The sequence below is a fragment of the Scyliorhinus torazame genome, chromosome 9, assembly GCF_047496885.1.
Source record: "Scyliorhinus torazame isolate Kashiwa2021f chromosome 9, sScyTor2.1, whole genome shotgun sequence".
Taxonomy (NCBI): Eukaryota; Metazoa; Chordata; class Chondrichthyes; order Carcharhiniformes; family Scyliorhinidae; genus Scyliorhinus; species Scyliorhinus torazame.
In genome coordinates, this window is record NC_092715.1 from 24,281,916 (window position 1) to 24,298,364 (window position 16,449).

The following is a 16,449-nucleotide window of genomic DNA, read 5'->3' on the forward strand; positions in this document are numbered from 1 at the left end:
GTTTTCAGCACCCGGGACATGACCCCTGCAAATCCCTCCCAGTATCCCCTAAGCTTAGGACATGCTGAGAACATGTGAACATGGTTCGCTGGTCCTCCCACGCATCTAGCGCACTTGTCCTCTACCCCAAAGAATTTGCTCATCCGAGCTACCGTCATGTGGGCCCGGTGAACAACCTTAAATTGAATCAGACCGAGCCTGGCACATGTTGCGGTTGAGTTTACCCTACTCCGAGCTTCCACCCACAGCCCGTCCTCCATCTCCCCGCCAAGCTCCTCCTCCCATTTGAGTTTCAGTTCCTCCGTCTGGGACTCTTCCCCCTTCATGAGCACCTTGTAGTTTTCCGAGACTCTACCCTCTCCTCCTTCTCCTCTAGAGACTATTCTGTCCTGGACCTCTATTGGCGGGAGGCGTGGGAAGGATGGGACCTGCCTGCGTACAAAGTCCCGCATCTGTAAGTACCTAAAGTCATTTCCCCTTACCAGCCCAAATTTCTCCTCCAAGCCCCTCAAACTCGCAAAGCTCCCCTCCAGGAACATATCGCCCACCCTCCCCACCCCCACCCGCCGCCATATTCGAAACCCTCCATCCATGTTCCCGAGGGCGAATCGATGGTTATAACCTATTGGAGCTCAGCCAGACGCGACCCCCCCCCCCCCCCCCAAAACGCCTCCTCCACTGGCCCCATATCCGCAGGGCCGCCCCCACTACCGGGCTTGTGGAGTACCTGGTTGGCGACAGCGGTATGGGAGCCGTGACCAGGGCTGCCAAACTGGTGCCCCTGCACGAAGCTGCCTCCACTCACTCCCAGATAGACCTCGTACCCACCATCCACTTCCTTAACATGGCTATGTTAGCCGCCCAGTAGTAGTTGATCAGACTCTGCAATGCCAGTCCCCCCTCGCTGCGGCTCCTTTCAAGCATCGCCTTCTTCACCCGCGGGGATTTTCCCGCCTAGACAAAGCTCATGATGATTTTACCAGTCCTTTTGAAGAAGGACCGTGGGATAAAGATCGGGAGGCACTGGAAGATGAACAGAAATCTAGGGAGGATTGTCATCTTTACAGTCTGCACCCTCCCCGCCAGTGACAGCGGGAGTGCATCCCATCTCCAAAACTCCCTCTTCATTTGTTCCACCACCCTAGTCAAATTTAACTTGTGTAACCTGCTCCAGTCTGGTGCCACCTGTATCCCCAAGTACTGGAAACTTTCCTCCACCAGCCTAAATGGCAGCTCCTTCAGTCTATTCTCCTGCCCCTTGCCTGCACCACAAACATCTCAATCTTGGCCATATTTAATTTGTACCCTGAAAACCGGCCGAACTTCCTCAATGTTTCCAGTATATCTTCCATCCCGGCCAGTGGGTCCGACACATACTGGAGCAGGTCGTCCGCAAAGAGAGAGACCCTATGTTCTCCCCCCCCCCCCCCCGCAGTCATTCCCTTCCACCCCTTTGCAGCTCTCAACGCCATTGCCAACGGCTCTATGGCCAGCGCGAACAGCAACGGGGAGAGTGGGCACCCCTGTCTGGTCCCGCGGTCTAGCCTGAAAGAATCTGACATCCTCTTCGTCCTAACGCTAGCTTTTGGGGCCTGGTACAATAGTCTGACCCAATTGACCAGTCCCTCCCCGAATCCAAACTGCCCAAGCACCTCCCACAAATAGCCCCACTCTACCCAGTCGTAGGCCTTCTCAGAGTCCATTGCCACTACTACCTCCACCTCCTTGCCCGTCGGGGGCATCATGATCACATTAAGTAATCTTCTCAAGTTAGCTGCCTGCCTTTACAAACTCTGTCTGATCGTCCCCAATCACCTCCGGTACGCAGTGCTCAATTCTAATCGCCAGGACCTTGGCATCCACATTGATCAGGGAGAATTGGCCTGTATGACCCGCAGGATTCCGGGTCCTTGTCCCGCTTCAGTATCAGCGAGATAGTGGCTTGCGACATCGTCGGTGGCAGGGTCCCTCTGTCCCTTGCCTCATTAAAAACCCTTGTCAGGACCGGTCCCACTATCTCCGAGAACTTCTTGTAAAACTCTACTGGGTATCCATCCGGTCCCGGGGCTTTCCCCGACTGCATGGCCTTTAGGCCCCCCAACACCTCCTCCGCTCTAATCGGGGTCCCCAGCCCGTCCACTAGTCCCCTGCCTACTTTTGGGAACAGTATGAAGTCTTACAACACCAGGTTAAAGTCCAACAGGTTTGTTTCGATGTCACTAGCTTTCGGAGCGCTGCTCCTTCCTCAGATTCACCTGAGGAAGGAGCAGCGCTCCGAAAGCTAGTGACATCGAAACAAACCTGTTGGACTTTAACCTGGTGTTGTAAGACTTCGTACTGTGCTCACCCCAGTCCAACGCCGGCATCTCCACATCATGGCTACTTTTGGGAAGGTTAGTCCGTCCAGGAACCCTTTCATCTCCTCCGGCTCTTCCGGGGGTTCTGAAGTGTATAGCCTACCATAGAAGTCCTGAAATACCTTATTCAGTCCTGCCGGGTCCTCCACTCTGCTCCCCTCCCCATCAACACTCTACTTATTTCCCTGGCCGCCTCCCTCTTCCTGAGTTGCTGTGCTAGCAATCTACTGGCCTTTTCCCCATGCTCATACGCCACTCCACTCGGCTTCCTAAGTTGTTCCACGGCCCTACTCGTGGATAGCACCCCCAGTTCCACCTGCAATCTCCGTCTCTCCACGAGTAGGTCCTCCCCCCAGGGACCCCGCGTGCTCCTTGTCTATCCGGTGAATTTCCCTAACCAATCTGTCCATTTCTGCTCTGTCCGCCCTGACCCTGTGAGCCCGAATTGAGATCAGCTCCTCCCTCACTACTGCCTTCAGCGCCTCCCACAGGGTCGCTGCTGAACCCTCCCCCGTATCGTTCACCTGCAAGTAATTTTGCATACACTTCTGAAGTCCCTCCTCTGACAACAGTCCTACGTTTAACCTCCATTGCGGGCGTTGGTAATTTGCCCCCCCCGACCTGCAGGTCCACCCAGTGCGGGGCATGGTCCGAGATAGTGATTGCCGAGTATTTCGTATTCTTTACCTCCCCAACACAGTCCCTGCTCACGATTAAAAAATCAATCCTAGAATATACTTCATGAACATGCGAGTAGAACGAGTAGCCCCTTCCCGTCGGCTGTCTGGCTCTCCATGGGTCCACAGCCCCTCTTTGTTCCATGAACCCTTTCAGCTCCCTTGCCGTTGCTGGGAGTCTGCCCGTTCTGGGACATGACCGGTCCAGCCCCGGGTCAAGGACCGCATTAAAGTCTCTTCTCCTCCTCCTCCTCCTCCTCCTCCTCCTCCTCCTCCTCCTCCTCCCCCCCCCCCCCCCCCATTATCGACTTGCATGAGTCTAGGATCTTCCCCAGCACTCTTTTGATAAAATCAATGTCGTCCCAGTTCGGCGCATATATGTTCACCATAGGGGCTGTTTAGCACAATAGGGGCTGTTTAACACAGGGCTAAATCGCTGGCTTTGAAAGCAGACCAAGGCAGGCCAGCAGCACGGTTCAATTCCCGTACCAGCCTCCCCGAACAGGCGCCGGAATGTGGCGACTCGGGGCTTTTCACAGTAACTTCATTTGACGCCTACTTGTGACAATAAGCGATTTTCATTTCATTACCAGCACCACTCTTCTCCCCTCCAGCTTGCCCCTTACCATAAGGAATCTGCCCCCGCCGTCTGCGACTACGCCCTCCGCCTCAAATTGAACCCGCTTATTGATCATAATTGCTACCCCCCTGGACTTAGAATCCAAGTCCGAGTGGAAGACCTGGCTGATCCAGCCCTTCCTTAGCCTAGTCTGGTCAGACACTTTCAGATGTGTCTCCTGGAACATAATTACGTCCGCCTTTAGAGCCTGCAAATGCGCGAACACATGTGCCCTTTTACCCTTTTAACTGGCCCATTTAGTCCCCTGACATTCCAGGTGATCAGCCTGGTTGGGCCCCCCCCTGCAGCCGGTCAGCCATAACCTTTCTTGGGCCCGTCCTTGGCTCATGCGCCGTGCCATTCCTGGCTCGCCTCTTGGTTGCCTCCACCCCGACCTCCTTTCCATTACCTACTTCAGATCCCCCCCACGTCAGCAAAATAACTCTTTCTCCCCCGCCCCCCCCCCCCGGGCCGCAACATCCCCCGATAACCCCACCCCTGCCATTCACTGGCTGTATTCTCCCCCCCCCCACCTGACTCCCTTGACTAGCCAATCTGCTAGCCCGGTGACTCATCGCTCCAGCACCCCCTTGTCTCAAAAAAAAAGAAAAAATATATAACACCGCAATAACCCAGTACCCGTACATCCCCCATCCGAAACAAACATAAAAACCATTGACATAAATGAAACAAAAGCCCCCAACCAACATATTTAATCCCCATTGCTGACCGGCCACCCTTTTGTTACAATACAGGCTCCAGCGCACTCAGAGAGCCCAACAAAAGGTACCCACCGCAACAGAAGAAAAAAAATGGAGAGAAAAAAAAACAACAGAAAAAAGGAAAAAGACCATTCGAGAGGGGGCGGGGTTGGGGTGGGGCGGGGGAACCCTTCCCCCACAGACAAAAACTGCACACACAAAATACACCACAAGACACCTTTAAAGCAGTAAACAGTCGACCTGCAGTCCAGGCACAGTAGGCGTCCCTTCAACCAGTAATTCTCGGACCCTAGCTTACGTCCGTGGGTCATTTTTTCGAGACCAGCCCCTGATCCCTCACAAAAGTCCATCGCTTCTTCGAGCTCGGAGAAGTAGTGGTGTTGGCCATGATGCGTAACCCAAAGACGGGCCGGGAAGAGCAGACCGAACTTCACGTGCTTTTTGAACAACACCTCCTTAACTTGTTTAAAGGCTGCTCACCGCCTGGCCACCTCCTGACTTAGGTCCTGGTAAATGCGAAGGACACTGTTATTCCACGTGCTGTTCTTAGCGCTCTTTGCCTACTGCAGCACCCGCTCCTTCTCCACAAACCTGTGGAACCTAATCACCATCGGACGCACCTGTCTCGCCTGTACTCTGTGTGCCCCCTCCAGCTCCGGCGGTCGCGTATAGGCTTCAGCCCCCATTAGCTGCATCAACAGGTCCGTCAGTAACGCTGTGGCATCAGCTCCCTCCGCCCCCTCCGGGAGATGATGATCCTCAGATTTTGTCTACGGGCTCTATTTGCCTGCTCCTCTACTCTGTCCAGCAGTCTTCTCTGTCTCTCCTTCAACCCATCGACTTCTAGCGCAGCAATCGTCTGCGCGTCCGCCTGCTCCTCCATTGCCTCCCCCAGCTCCTTAACTTTTTCGTCCTGGGCATCCAGTCTCTGGTTCAGCAGATCCACTGCCTTCTGAAGTGGGTCCAAGTTATCCCGCTTCAACGACTCAAAAGTGCTCTTTATCACCAGCAGCATGTTTTCCAGTGCCTGCTGGATCGCCGGGTCCGCAGGTCTGCCATCTTTGCTCCTGGGTCAGCTTCCCCTGCACCTTGCTTTTGTCCCTTCCTCTCCAGTTTGCGCTGCTTTCTGCTCTCCCGCAGTTCCATGCAGCTCTGCTCGCTCCTTAGCCCCCCGTGGCCGTCCTTTCACAGCCTCGCAAAACCGGGGAACCAGGTCCTCAAATCCCGTCGGAGTGAGAGCCCCCGAATGTGCGGCGCACTCACTCATTGCCGCCACCGGAAGCCAGAATGGAATAGTAATTGGCCAGATCAGATTAGTCTTGCTTTTTATTTATTTATTTATTTTTTAAATTTAGAGTACCCAATTCATTTTTCCAATTAATGGGCAATTTAGCGTGGCCAATCCACCTACCTTGCACGTCTTTGGGTTGTGGGGGTGAAACCCACGCAAACACTGGGAGAATGTGCAAACTCCACACGCGCGGTGACTTAGAGCCAGGATCGAACCTGGAACCTCGGCACTGAGACACTACCACAGTCTTGCTTTTTTTAGACAGAAAATACCTGGGCAATTTTCCACATTGCTGGGCTGTGGATAGCAGTGTCATAGTTTGTTATGTAAAATCCCTCAGTTGTATCATGTGCCTATTTAGAACCCATGCTGCTTTTTTGAGGAAAGGTTTTATTTTATAAGAAGAGAGCTGTTTCATTCGCGAAATCTCATTTCTTTTTTTTTTTAAACACAGGAGACACAGCTTGTCCAGCACAAAGTTATTGAGTCCACAGATATCGGAAAATGAAGATTCAAAGTCTGCGTCAAAGTTGGGTGTGTGCAATAGAGAAATAGTTCGAAGAGGAGCTCTGATTCTTTTCTGTGATTATGTGGTAAGATTCATTAACAGTTTTTGAGTTTCAAAGCAAAGTATTATGATTTCACTAATCTTTATACATTACAGACGTGTTCGCTTAGTTGGCCTAAGATTCAGTCTTTTATTTTCTCTCATCCATATTTGCTTCTTAACTCTTATAGTGTAAGAGCAATAATTATAGTTTACTGTGGCAGCTCAGCCATTTTTGTTTGTGAAAGGCATCTTTTTCATCTCAATTTCCAACTCTTATCTTTGCAAGCATAGGGGGCCATTTGGCCTATTGAGCTTGCGGCGACATTATAGCAAGCAGCTATTGTATGTCCAGTTCTCCATCTTTTCCCCATGTCCTGCAGTTGGCTGAAACATAGGCCGTTCAGTCCATTTACCTTGCTTCACCATTTTATTACGTTACAGCAATTCTTCATCTTTCTGATCTCAATTTCCTGTTATTTCTCTGTAACCCTCAGTAGCAACAGGAGGAGAATCCAGACTGTTGAGTCCGTTCCACTGTTTTGAGTATATGGAGGTGCACATAATCAGTTAACAAAGACAAAGAAGATAAGCAGTGGTTTCTCATTGTGAAAGATTAGGCTAATTTGTACTTTTAGAAATTCTCTCATGGGATGTGGGCTTTGCTGGCTGGGCCATCATTTGTTTCTCATCCCTAAATGCCCTTGAGAAGGTGGTGGTAAGCTGCCTTCTTGAACCTCTACAGTCCACGTAGGTACACCCCCACTGCCGTTAGGAAGGGAGTTCCATGACCCAGTGACAGTGAAGAATAACAATTTCTAAAACAGTAGAGGGATGCTGATTTTTGCCATATGTTGTTCCAGTGTCAAAATTTGCACGATTCTGAGCACCTGACTTGGCTATTGGTCAACCATGTTCAAGATCTCATCAATCTTTCCCACGAGCCTCCGGTACAAGATTTTATCAGTGCCATTCATCGTAACTCTGCAGCCAGTGGGCTTTTCATTCAAGCTATCCAGTCCCGATGTGATAATCTTGCAACAGTAAGTATGTCTTCCCCAGAATATGCTTCTGCACTAATAACTCGATAACTGAACACTTCAAGCTCTGAGTAACTAACTGGTCTTGGGTTGCTGAGCACCTGAACCATCCATACTGTGAAGTTCGAGTTTCTGTTTGTGCTGATCTGGCTGAACTCAACCTTGGAGGGGTTAGGGGCACTACATTTGCGCACAAAAGATTGGAGAGAATCAAAAGAGCCTCACTGTGCCAAACTAACTTTACAATCAGGATAGATAGAATCAGTGTGAGGGATGATGGATTCAGGGTGTCCACTATCTCAACAGGTTTGAACTGTGAGCAATATGGTTAACCCTCCGAGATATTCTGTGGAGGACGAAATGTGGTTGTGTTGTGGGATAGGCTCAATGGTTGTGTGCAGGCCCACAACTGTTGGTGCTTAAGTTTCCTATCTTTCCCCTAATTCAGAAGGTGCTGTAGAGTCAGCAGAGAGGGACCATGGTGATTCTGATGACCCTTAGTAGTCTCTCAAACCCACATTTCTTGGGCACTGTCTGGGGCTATTTCACTTTCTGCCAGGAGAGTTCTTCTCTCGTGATTGTTGGCATTAGTTCCTATATTTGCATCCAGCCAGCCCCTTCAGGTGGCCTGGCTATTGGGTGGACCTTCATTTGTAATGGATTCTTTGCTTGCCTCACGCATGAATGTAGCAAGTGGAAGGAATCTCTCCAGTGAGCCCTATTGCACCTGACCTCCAGACAGGGTCGTAGAATTAAATAAATATACAGCACTAGAATAAGTTGGTGTTTATGCTCTGCATGAGCCTCCTCCTAACCCACTTAATCGAAGCTTATTAATAGTGCCTTTCTATTTATTTCTCCCTTGTGTTTATCAAGCTTCCCCTTAAGTGTATTCCCCTCAACACTCCCTGATACTGTGGTACTGGGTTCCACGTTCTTTTTTTTAAATTAAATATTTTATTGAAAATTTTTGGTCAACCAACACAGTACATTGTGCATCCTTTACACAATATTATAACAACACAAATAACAATGACCTATTTTATAAACAAAAAATGAATAAATGATAAATAACAAAAATGAAAACTAGCCCTAATTGGCAACTGTCTTGTCACAAGTAACACTCTCCAAAAATATAATTTAACAGTCCAATATATAATTATCTGTAGCAACGACCTATACATACTATACAGTATATATTAACAACCCTGAGAGTCCTTCTGGTTCCTCCTCCCCCCCCCCTCCCCCCCCCCCTCCCCCCCGATCCTGGGCTGCTGCTGCTGCCTTCTTTTTCCCATTCCGTCTATCTTTCTGCGAGGTATTCGACGAACGGTTGCCACCGCCTGGTGAACCCTTGAGCCGACCCCCTTAGGACGAACTTAATCCGCTCTAGCTTTATAAACCCCGCCATGTCATTTATCCAGGTCTCCACCCCCGGGGGCTTGGCTTCTTTCCACATTAGCAATATCCTGCGCCGGGCTACTAGGGACGCAAAGGCCAAAACATCGGCCTCTCTCGCCTCCTGCACTCCCGGCTCTTGTGCAACCCCAAATATAGCCAACCCCCAGCTTGGTTCGACCCGGACTCCTACTACTTTTGAAAGCACCTTTGTCACCCCCATCCAAAACCTCTGTAGTGCCGGGCATGACCAAAACATTGGGTATGATTCGCTGGGCTTCTCGAGCACCTCGCACACCTATCCTCCACCCCAAAAAATTTACTGAGCCGTGCTCCAGTCATATGTGCCCTGTGTAATACCTTAAACTGAATCAGGCTTAGCCTGGCACACGAGGACGACGAGTTTACCCTGCTTAGGGCATCTGCCCACAGCCCCTCCTCGATCTCCTCCCCCAGCTCTTCTTCCCATTTCCCTTTTAGTTCATCGACCATAGTCTCCCCTTCATCCCTCATTTCCCTATATATATCTGACACCTTACCATCCCCCACCCATGTCTTTGAGATCACTCTGTCCTGCACCTCTTGTGTCGGGAGCTGTGGGAATTCCCTCACCTGTTGCCTCGCAAAAGCCCTCAGTTGCATATACCTGAATGCATTCCCTTGGGGCAACCCATATTTCTCGGTCAGTGCTCCCAGACTCGCGAACTTCCCATCCACAAACAGATCTTTCAGTTGCGTTATTCCTGCTCTTTGCCACATTCCATATGCCCCATCCATTCCCCCCGGGGCAAACCTATGGTTGTTTCTTATCGGGGACCCCCCCAAGGCTCCAGTCTTTCCCCTATGCCGTCTCCACTGTCCCCAAATCTTCAGTGTAGCCACCACCACCGGGCTTGTGGTGTAGTTCCTCGGTGAGAACGGCAATGGGGCTGTCACCATAGCCTGTAGGCTAGTCCCCCTACAGGACGCCCTCTCTAATCTCTTCCACGCCGCTCCCTCCTCCTCTCCCATCCACTTACTCACCATTGAAATATTAGCGGCCCAATAATACTCACTTAGGCTCGGTAGTGCCAGCCCCCCCCATCCCTGCTACGCTGTAAGAATCCCTTCCTCACTCTCGGGGTCTTCCCGGCCCACACAAAACCCATGATGCTCTTTTCAATCCTTTTAAAAAAAGCCTTCGTGATCACCACCGGGAGGCACTGAAACACAAAGAGGAATCTCGGGAGGACCACCATCTTAACCGCCTGCACCCTCCCTGCCATTGACAGGGATACCATATCCCATCTCTTGAAATCCTCCTCCATCTGTTCCACCAACCGCGTTAAATTTAACCTATGCAATGTGCCCCAATTCTTAGCTATCTGGATCCCCAGGTAACGAAAGTCCCTTGTTACCTTCCTCAGCGGTAGGTCCTCTACTTCTCTACTCTGCTCCCCTGGATGCACCACAAACAACTCACTTTTCCCCATGTTCAATTTATACCCTGAAAAATCCCCAAACTCCCCAAGTATCCGCATTATTTCTGGCATCCCCTCCGCCGGGTCCGCCACGTATAGTAGCAAATCGTCCGCATACAAAGATACCCGGTGCTCTTCTCCTCCCCTAAGTACTCCCCTCCACTTCTTGGAACCCCTCAACGCTATCGCCAGGGGCTCAATCGCCAGTGCAAACAATAATGGGGACAGAGGGCATCCCTGCCTTGTCCCTCTATGGAGCCGAAAATATGCAGATCCCCGTCCATTCGTGACCACGCTCGCCACTGGGGCCCTATACAACAGCTGCACCCATCTAACATACCCCTCTCCAAAACCAAATCTCCTCAACACCTCCCACAAATAATCCCACTCCACTCTATCAAATGCTTTCTCGGCATCCATCGCCACTACTATCTCCGTTTCTCCCTCTGGTGGGGCCATCATCATTACCCCTAACAACCTCCGTATATTCGTGTTCAGCTGTCTCCCCTTCACAAACCCAGTTTGGTCCTCGTGGACCACCCCTGGGACACATTCCTCTATTCTCATTGCCATTACCTTGGCCAGGACCTTGGCATCTACATTTAGGAGGGAAATAGGTCTACAGGACCCGTTTAGCGGGTCCTTTTCCTTCTTTAAGAGAAGCGATATCGTTGCTTCAGACATAGTCGGGGGCAGTTGTCCCCTTTCCTTTGCCTCATTAAATGTCCTCGTCAGTACCGGGGCGAGCAAGTCCACATATTTTCTATAGAATTCGACTGGGAATCCATCCGGTCCCGGGGCCTTTCCCGCCTGCATGCTCCTAATTCCTTTCACCACTTCTTCTACCTCGATCTGTGCTCCCAGTCCCACCCTTTCCTGCTCTTCCACCTTGGGAAATTCCAGCCGATCCAAGAAGCCCATCATTCTCTCCCTCCCATCCGGGGGTTGAGCTTCATATAATTTTTTATAAAATGTCTTGAACACTCCATTCACTCTCTCCGCTCCCCGCTCCATCTCTCCTTCCTCATCCCTCACTCCCCCTATTTCCCTCGCTGCTCCCCTTTTCCTCAATTGGTGTGCCAGCAACCTGCTCGCCTTCTCCCCATATTCGTACTGTACACCCTGTGCCTTCCTCCATTGTGCCTCTGCAGTGCCTGTAGTCAGCAAGTCAAATTCTACATGTAGCCTTTGCCTTTCCCTGTACAGTCCCTCCTCCGGTGCTTCCGCATATTGTCTGTCCACCCTCAAAAGTTCTTGCAGCAACCGCTCCCGTTCCTTACTCTCCTGCTTCCCTTTATGTGCCCTTATTGATATCAGCTCCCCTCTAACCACCGCCTTCAACGCCTCCCAGACCACTCCCACCTGGACCTCCCCATTATCATTGAGTTCCAAGTACTTTTCAATGCACCCCCTCACCCTTAGACACACCCCCTCATCTGCCATTAGTCCCATGTCCATTCTCCAGGGTGGGCGCCCTCCTGTTTCCTCCCCTATCTCCAAGTCCACCCAGTGTGGAGCGTGATCCGAAATGGCTATAGCCGTATACTCCGTTCCCCTCACCTTCGGGATCAATGCCCTACCCAGCACAAAAAAGTCTATTCGCGAGTAGACTTTATGGACATAGGAGAAAAACGAGAACTCCTTACTCCTAGGTCTGCTAAATCTCCACGGGTCTACACCTCCCATCTGCTCCATAAAATCTTTAAGCACCTTGGCTGCTGCCGGCCTCCTTCCAGTCCTGGACTTCGACCTATCCAGCCCTGGTTCCAACACCGTATTAAAATCTCCCCCCTATCAGCTTTCCCATCTCTAGGTCCGGAATGCGTCCTAGCATCCGCCTCATAAAATTGGCATCATCCCAGTTCGGGGCATATACGTTTACCAAAACCACCGTCTCCCCCTGTAGTTTGCCACTCACCATCACGTATCTGCCCCCGTTATCCGCCACTATAATCTTTGCCTCGAACATTACCCGCTTCCCCACTAATATAGCCACCCCCCTGTTTTTCGCATCTAGCCCCGAATGGAACACCTGCCCCACCCATCCTTTGCGTAGCCTAACCTGGTCTATCAGTTTCAGGTGCGTTTCCTGTAACATAACCACATCTGCCTTAAGTTTCTTAAGGTGTGCGAGTACCCGTGCCCTCTTTATCGGCCCGTTCAGCCCTCTCACGTTCCACGTGATCAGCCGAGTTGGGGGGCTTCCTACCCCCCCCCCTTGTCGATTAGCCATCACCTTTTTCCAGCTCCTCACCCGGTTCCCACGCAGCTGTATCTCCCCCAGGCGGTGCCCCCCCGCCCATCCTCTCCCATACCAGCTTCCCCCTCTCCCCAGCAGCAGCAACCCAGTAATTCCCCCCTCCCACCCCCCCCGCTAGATCCCCCGCTAGCGTAATTACTCCCCCCATGTTGCTCCCAGAAGTCAGCAAACTCTGGCTGACCTCGGCTTCCCCCCGTGACCTCGGCTCGCACCGTGCGACGCCCCCTCCTTCCTGCTTCTCTATTCCCGCCATGATTATCATAGCGCGGGAACCAAGCCCGCGCTTCTCCCTTGGCCCCGCCCCCAATGGCCAACGCCCCATCTCCTCCACCTCCCCTCCTCCCCCCATCACCACCTGTGGGAGAGAGAAAAGTTACCACATCGCAGGATTAGTACATAAAACCCCTCTATGCCCCCCACATTCGCCCCACCACTTTGTTCGAACGTTCTTTTTAATAACCCGCTCATTCCAGTTTTTCTTCCACAATAAAAGTCCACGCTTCATCCGCCGTCTCAAAGTAGTGGTGCCTCCCTCGATATGTGACCCACAGTCTTGCCGGTTGCAGCATTCCAAATTTTATCTTCTTTTTATGAAGCACCGCCTTGGCCCGATTAAAGCTCGCCCTCCTTCTCGCCACCTCCGAACTTCAGTCTTGATAATAAGGCGGATCACCGCGTTCTCCCATTTACTGCTCCGAGTTTTCTTCGCCCATCTAAGGACCATTTCTCTATCCTTAAAACGGAGGAATCTCACCACTATGGCTCTGGGAATTTCTCCTGCTCTCGGTCCTCGTGCCATCACTCGGTCTGCTCCCTCCACCTCCAAAGGACCTGCCGGGGCCTCCGCTCCCATTAACGAGTGCAGCATCATGCTCACATATGCCCCGACGTCCGCTCCCTCCACACCTTCAGGAAGACCAAGAATCCTCAGGTTGTTCCTCCTTGCGATGTTTTCCAGTGCCTCCAACCTTTCCACACATCGTTTCTGATGTGCCTCCTGCGTCTCCGTCTTCACCACCAGGCCCTGTATATTGTCCTCATACTCGGCTGCCTTTGCCTTCACGACCCGAAGCTCCCGCTCCTGGGTCTTTTGTTCCTCCTTTAGCCCTTCGATCGCCTGTAGTATCGGGGCCAACAGCTCTTTCTTCATTTCCTTTTTGATCTCTTCCACACAGCATTTCAAGAACTCTTGTTGTTCAGGGCCCCATGTTAAACTGCCACCTTCCGACGCCATCTTGGTTTTTGCTTGCCTTCCTTGCCGCTGTTCTAAAGGATCCACTGCAATCTGGCCACTCTCTCCTCCTTTTTCCATCCGTATCCAGGGGGGATTCCCTTCTGGTTTACCGCACAGTGTTTTTAGCCGTCAAAATTGCCGTTGGGGCTCCTATCAAGAGCCCAAAAGTCCGTTTCACAGGGAGCTGCCGAAACGTGCGACTCAGCTGGTCATCGCCGCACCCGGAAGTCGTATCGGGTTCCACGTTCTTATCACTCTTTGGATAAATAAGCTTTTCCAGAATTCCTTATTGGATTTATTTCCTCCGTTTGAATGTTAATGACTTTTCTTCTCTTCTCTCTTCCCCCCCCCCCCCCCCCCCCCCGCAATCCCCCTCCTGAAGCCTACCATGTTAAAGAAGACCCTACAGTGTTTGGAGGGAATCCATCTCAGCCAGTCGGGGGCAGTCTTGATGCTGTATATTGACAAGCTCATCAGTACACCTTTCCGAGTGCTGGCACGGATGGTGGATACACTGGCTTGCCGCCGAGTTGAGATGCTTTTGGCGGAAAGCTTGCAGGTAAAGTGGACCTTGCATTTAGTTTAGTCTGTGACTTGCACACTTAGCCTTGATTAGCTATTCACTCCTGATGCAAGTGTATAATTTCCCCGTGTACTTTCAACTGAAGTCACTTCTGCACATGATGTGAAGAGTTATGTTATGGGAGTACAGGTTACGCACACAGCTTCGCACCAGGAATGTTAGGAATTTGAATACAGAGGTCAGCCTGCCCGAGTATATTCTTTTGGCCACAGCGCGATTATGCCGCCCATTTAACTTTGTAAAACAACATCCTAAGGCACTTCACAGGAGTGTCATGAAACAAAATGTCATGCCAAGTCAATTATGGAGGTATTGGGTCAGATGACCCAAGCTTGGTCAAATGGCTACGTTTTTGGATGGTTTTGCACAAGTGAAGAAGGGCCAAGAGTTTTAGGGAGAGAATTGCAGAGCTCAGGGCCTAGACAGCTGAAAGACTTGCCACCAGTGGTGAAGAAAATCAGGGATGTATAGGAGGCCAGAATTGGAGGAGCGAGAATATCCCTACTGTGCAGAAGGAGGCCATTTGGCCCAATCGAGTCTGTGCTGATCCTCCAGAAGAGCACACTGCCCTGTTCTACCCCTGTAACTCCGCCTATTGATCATGGCCAAACCACCTAACCTGCACATCTTTGGACTGTGGGAGGAAACCGGAGCACCCGGAGGAAACCCACGCAGACACGGGGTGAAGGTGCAATCTCCACACACACAGTCACCCAAAGCCTGAATCGAACCCAGGTCCCTGGCGCTGGGTTTGATTAAGTTAACTGGAGAACTCCAGGATCCAAACTCAGATTCTCAACCAGAAATTAATACTCACGGACAGAAAGTTATGAGAGCGAGTAATCAGGAGCAGGCTTCCACACCTGAATTCTCATCTGCAAAGCTTTGTGCTGAGAGGGACATATCACAAAGTTTGTTCCCATGTAACTACTGACGGTGCTTATCTGTGCCTTTTGTTTACGTTTAATATTTTTGGCTTTTTTGTGTGTAGGGGGTGGGGGAAGTAAATCCATTGTAACTGTGCACAAGAAACAATTGTTGAAAGAAGAATTATTGAAAGTGTTAAAACGTTTGGAAGTGCAGGACTGGAATTGCTGAAAAGAAGGGTTTACCGAAGCTTTTTATCACGCACTTAGAATCATAGAATTTACAGTGCAGGAGGAGGCCTTTCGGCCCATCGAGTCTGCACTGGCCCTTGGAAAGAGCACCCTACTTAAGCCCATGCCTCCACCCTATCCCTGCAACCCAGTAACCCTATTAAGGGGCAATTTAGCATGGCCAGTCCACCTAACCTGCACAGCTTTGGACTGTGGGAGGAAACTGGAGCAGCCAGAGGAAACTCACGCAGACACGGGGGGAAAGTGCAAACTCCACACAGTCACCCGAGGCCGGAATTGAACCCAGGTTCTTGGAGCTGTGAGACAGCTGTGCCGCACTTATCCGGACAAAATAAGAATACCAAATTTCAAACGATCACAACAATTATACTACACTTCTGGTTGTGGCAAGGATGAGCTAGCCGCACGTTTCAGCGGCTCCAGCTCCGACGGACCTTCGGGGACTTTGCCGGCCGAAAAACCCGGTGGGAGGTGCGTGGGAAGGGAGTCCCCCCCCCCCCCCCGAACGACGGAGGAAAAACCGGTGGCGGCGGCTGCAGCCCGAAGAATCTGCAACCAGAAGGTCAGAGGGAGTGGAACAAAATGGCGGCGGAGGGATCGCAGGTGACATGGGGGCCTGAGCAGGACGAGGTTGTGAGACGGTGCGTGGATCTGCTGAAGAAGGGGGTAATGACCCCGATGTTACAGGCAATTGAGGGGATTAAAGAGACTTTAAAGACCCAGGAGACTGAGCTTCGCGTGATGGAGCAGAAGGTATCAGGTATTGAGGACGAGGTCCTGGGACTGGCGGTTAAGACTCAGACGCACGAGGCACTTCATAAAAAGTGTGCTGACAGGATTGAGGCCCTTGAAAATGGAGCGTGAAGGAAGAACCTTAGGATACTAGGTCTCCCTGAGGGTGTGGAAGGAGTGGACTGTGGAGCGTACGCAAGTAAGATGCTGAGCTCACTGATGGGTGCTGAGGCCCCTGCGGGCCCCATGGAGGTGGAATGGGCAAATCGGATCCCGGCGAGAAGACCAAAAGCGGGAGAACCACCGAGGGCGATAATCGTGCGATTCTACCGCCTTAAGGACAGAGAAGAGGTCCTGAGATGGGCTAAAAAGGTGCGGAGTAGCAGATGGGAGAATGCTGTGGTAAGGATA

General features: G+C 51.3%; 1 protein-coding gene across 10 annotated transcripts in view; it reads left to right on the forward strand.

Moving 5' to 3' along the window:
- htt (huntingtin) overlaps positions 1-16,449 on the forward strand; it is a 310,292-nt gene that overhangs the window by 200,923 nt on the left and 92,920 nt on the right. For all 10 annotated transcript variants that reach the window (XR_011948987.1, XM_072515702.1, XM_072515706.1 and 7 more), the window contains 3 exons: positions 6,121-6,259; positions 7,077-7,256; positions 13,988-14,164. Coding sequence is in view for 9 of the 10 variants with exons in the window: in XM_072515702.1 (XP_072371803.1) it covers positions 6,121-6,259; positions 7,077-7,256; positions 13,988-14,164 (496 nt within the window). In the remaining variant the exon portion in view is untranslated. The remainder of the gene's footprint in view (positions 1-6,120; positions 6,260-7,076; positions 7,257-13,987; positions 14,165-16,449) is intronic.